This window comes from Armigeres subalbatus, unplaced genomic scaffold, assembly GCF_024139115.2.
Source record: "Armigeres subalbatus isolate Guangzhou_Male unplaced genomic scaffold, GZ_Asu_2 Contig1451, whole genome shotgun sequence".
In the NCBI taxonomy this organism is placed as follows: Eukaryota; Metazoa; Arthropoda; class Insecta; order Diptera; family Culicidae; genus Armigeres; species Armigeres subalbatus.
Genome location: NW_026942234.1, coordinates 117,094 through 120,492, shown reverse-complemented (window position 1 = coordinate 120,492; position 3,399 = coordinate 117,094). Strand labels below are relative to the sequence as shown.

Genomic DNA, 3,399 nt, shown 5'->3' with positions numbered 1-3,399 from the left:
ACTATGGGGAATCAGGTGGCCGAAAATAAAAATATCGACTTTCTCCCATTTATAATTCAAGTTGACCTTCTGAATGCTAATGTTTTATATATATATAAGATATAGGCATCAGAACCAGACACTTTTTAGTTCTTGAAAAAAACAATGCGTTATTCAACTGCCAATATCTTCGGCTACAGTAGCTTTTTTCCAACTCTTCAAAAAGTTTCTGAAAGCTTGTTTCGTTGACTTTCGAAGAACGGGTAACTTGTGGGAAAATAGAAAGTAATACATCCAAATACAACCCGACGAAAAAAAATATGTTTGTCATACCAAAAGTTCTATACAAAAAAAGGTTCTCAAAGTTTCGCTTAGCGACTACCCCTGCGTCTTTCTTTAGTCCTCCCAGAAGGCATTAAAACAAAATGTGGGTATTCCTAAAATACACGACAGACTGCGATGGGCTGGATACCAATTTCATACGGATGTCAAAAGAGCATCAAGATCAGTTAAAATAGAGAGAGTAGATGACACGGAAAGTGCCGTAGGCTTCGTGGTAGTCCGTGTACACGATAGCTTATGCAGCTATATGATACTCCATTAGGCGCAGGCTCACTAAGAGGATGCAACTCATTATCTATCAAGTAAATAAATATGAAAAAACAATGGACTGTTGAGGATAACGTAAATTATCTGGGCTTCATTTGAAATTATTTCATAAAATGTAGAATTAAAATTTAAAAACAATCTGTAATGATATGGAAATGCTAATATCACCTTCCAAACTTGGACGTACATGTTCATGATAGCATTAGAGGCGAAAGTATAGAATTGATAGTTCCGTTAGGATCAGGTATCAGGTATCAGAACGTCGGCTCCAGGGGCACGTTCACCTCAATTCGGGAGATTTGTGCCATCGCCTTCACAGCCTTTCTCATCACGCACCTGACGGAAAAGGAAGTGAACAAAAAGGAAAGGAATATGGATGGGAGAAAAATGGGAAGTTGAGGAAAGGTACCCTTGAAGAGGGCATATAACGTATACAACACGTACAAAAGCTCATAGCTCCTTACCACAACGGGTTATGAACAACAGAATGCTTTGAAGGTTCAGGTTTCTGTAGTCAATTTCACTTAGTAAGTGTTTACCAAATATTTGGAAACGCAGTTGCGCATAAACTGGGCAGTTACATATCAGATGATAAGAAGTTCCATAATCGGATTCACAACCATCACAGACAAAGGATTCAACACGTTGAATATTTGCCATGTGATAGTTGAGTCGGCAGTGACCTGTCAAGGCCTTGACTAAGACACTGCAATTCTGTTTAGACAGATTAGCTAAATAGTTAGCTACTACCGGAGATGGCTCTCGGATATACAATTTTGTTTGTCGACATGAATCCAAACTACTCCAATACTGTTTGTGCTGAGTGGAAGCCCAAGAGCTAATCAAACGCTTCACCCAACACTTAGATATTGGAATAGCTGGCTCAGGACCAAAAAAGTCTTGTGATGCTCCAGTGCGAGCTAACTCATCAGCCAATTCGTTTCCAGCTATGGACGAATGGCCAGGTACCCATATAAGGTGCAATGTATTAACTGAATTCAGTTCCTCTATTTGAGTTCGACATGCGATTACTAACTTCGACCTTGAGTTGGCCGAAGCGAGGGCTTTGATAGCTGCTTGACTATCTGAACAGAAGTATATTACTTTGCCCATTATGTGTTTCTGAAGTGCAGATTGCACTCCACACATAATGGCAAATATTTCCGCTTGAAAGACAGTGCAGTGTCTGCCCAGTGAGTGTGACTGTTCCAATCTTAGCTCACGCGAGTAGACACCTGCACCCGCTCTACCTTCGAAGAGGGAGCCGTCAGTATAACAAACAATGCTGTCCGACATACTTCTCTCCAAATAGCCAGATGTCCACTCATCCCGCGAGGGGAATTGTGTTGAAAATGTCCTATAAGGAAAACTACTAGCGAGTGTGAGATCACTTGGAGCAAGGACTGTTCTGTCCCAATCAACCATGAGTTGTAACAACGAAGTGTGTGTAGAACTGCGGTTTATAGGATTCTCTTCCATGAAACCGAGAACCCATAATCGGTAAGTACAAGAAAGTGCTTCTTGTTTGAGATGTATGTGTAGTGGGACAACGTCGAGAAGAACCTCGAGAGCAGCCGTGGGAGTCGAAGAGAACGCACCAGTCATTGCCATTAGGCACATCCTTTGAAGATGGCCTAATTTAGACTGAATTGTCCTCACTTCACCCTTTTGCCACCACACAAGACATCCATAAGCCAAAATTGGTCGTACAACTGTTGTGTAAATCCATTTGATATATTTAGGTTTAAGACCCCAAGTTTTACTAAAAGTTCGTCGGCATTGGCCGAAAGCCATACACGCCTTTTGACTCTGAACTCAATGTTAGGAGTCCAGGAGAGCTTGGAATCAAGAATTAGTCCCACATACTTTACCTGATCCGTTACATTGATTTCAGAGTCAAAAAGATGTAATGGGCGAATACCGTTACGGTTACGTTTTTCCGTGAAAAGAACAATAGATGTTTTATTCGGATTAACCGAAAGGCCATATTGGCGACACCAACTTTCGACTGCCTGAAGAGCGTTTTGCATCAGGTCGAATAAAGTAGTAATACACAAACCGACTATCAATATTAGATAGTCGTCAGCAAATCCATAGGTAGGAAAACCGCCATTATTGAGTAATCTCAAAAGCGTATCTGCAACGAGGTTCCACAAAAGTGGAGATAATACTCCCCCTTGGGGGCAGCCACAGACACTTAATTTCCTAATCGCTGCTTGACGTAATGTCGAGTAGAGATGTCGGTTTTTAAGCATCTGGTGAATCCATTTGGTAATTATATTAGGTAGCCCATGGCATCGTGCGGCTTCCAATATTGCATCGAAAGACACGTTGTCAAAAGCACCCTCAATATCTAAGAACGCACCCAAGCATGATTGCTTTTGGGCAAATGCTTTTTCGATGTCGTAGACAACCTTGTGTAGAAGAGTCACGGTGGACTTTCCAGATTGGTAAGCATGTTGATTAACATGAAGAGGCATGTTTGCCAAACAGTCATCACGAATGTGATGATCGATAATACGTTCTAAGCATTTCAGAAGAAATGAGGTCAGACTGATGGGTCTAAAACTCTTTGCTTCTTCATACGAAGCACGTCCTCCTTTTGGGATAAACTTTACAGTGACATCCCGCCAGGATATGGGAATATACCCAGTAGCAAAACTGCATACTAAAAGTTTTTTCAAAACATGTTTGATATGCTCAAAACCCTTCTGAAGAAGAACAGGATAGATCCCATCTTTCCCTGGAGATTTGTAAGGAGCAAAACTATTAAGAGCCCATTGAATCGATTCAGTAGTTATGATTCTACGA

General features: G+C 41.1%; 1 protein-coding gene across 1 annotated transcript; it reads right to left on the bottom strand.

Moving 5' to 3' along the window:
* Window positions 1–861: 861 nt before the first annotated feature.
* LOC134202829 (uncharacterized) lies at window positions 862–2,336 on the bottom strand. The gene is made up of 2 exons (XM_062677814.1): window positions 1,033–2,336; window positions 862–924 (listed from the first exon to the last, which is right to left on the bottom strand). The coding sequence occupies exon 1, from the start codon at window positions 2,206–2,208 to the stop codon at window positions 1,039–1,041; it is 1,170 nt and encodes a 389-aa protein (XP_062533798.1). The 5' UTR covers window positions 2,209–2,336; the 3' UTR covers window positions 862–924; window positions 1,033–1,038.
* Window positions 2,337–3,399: the final 1,063 nt, after the last annotated feature.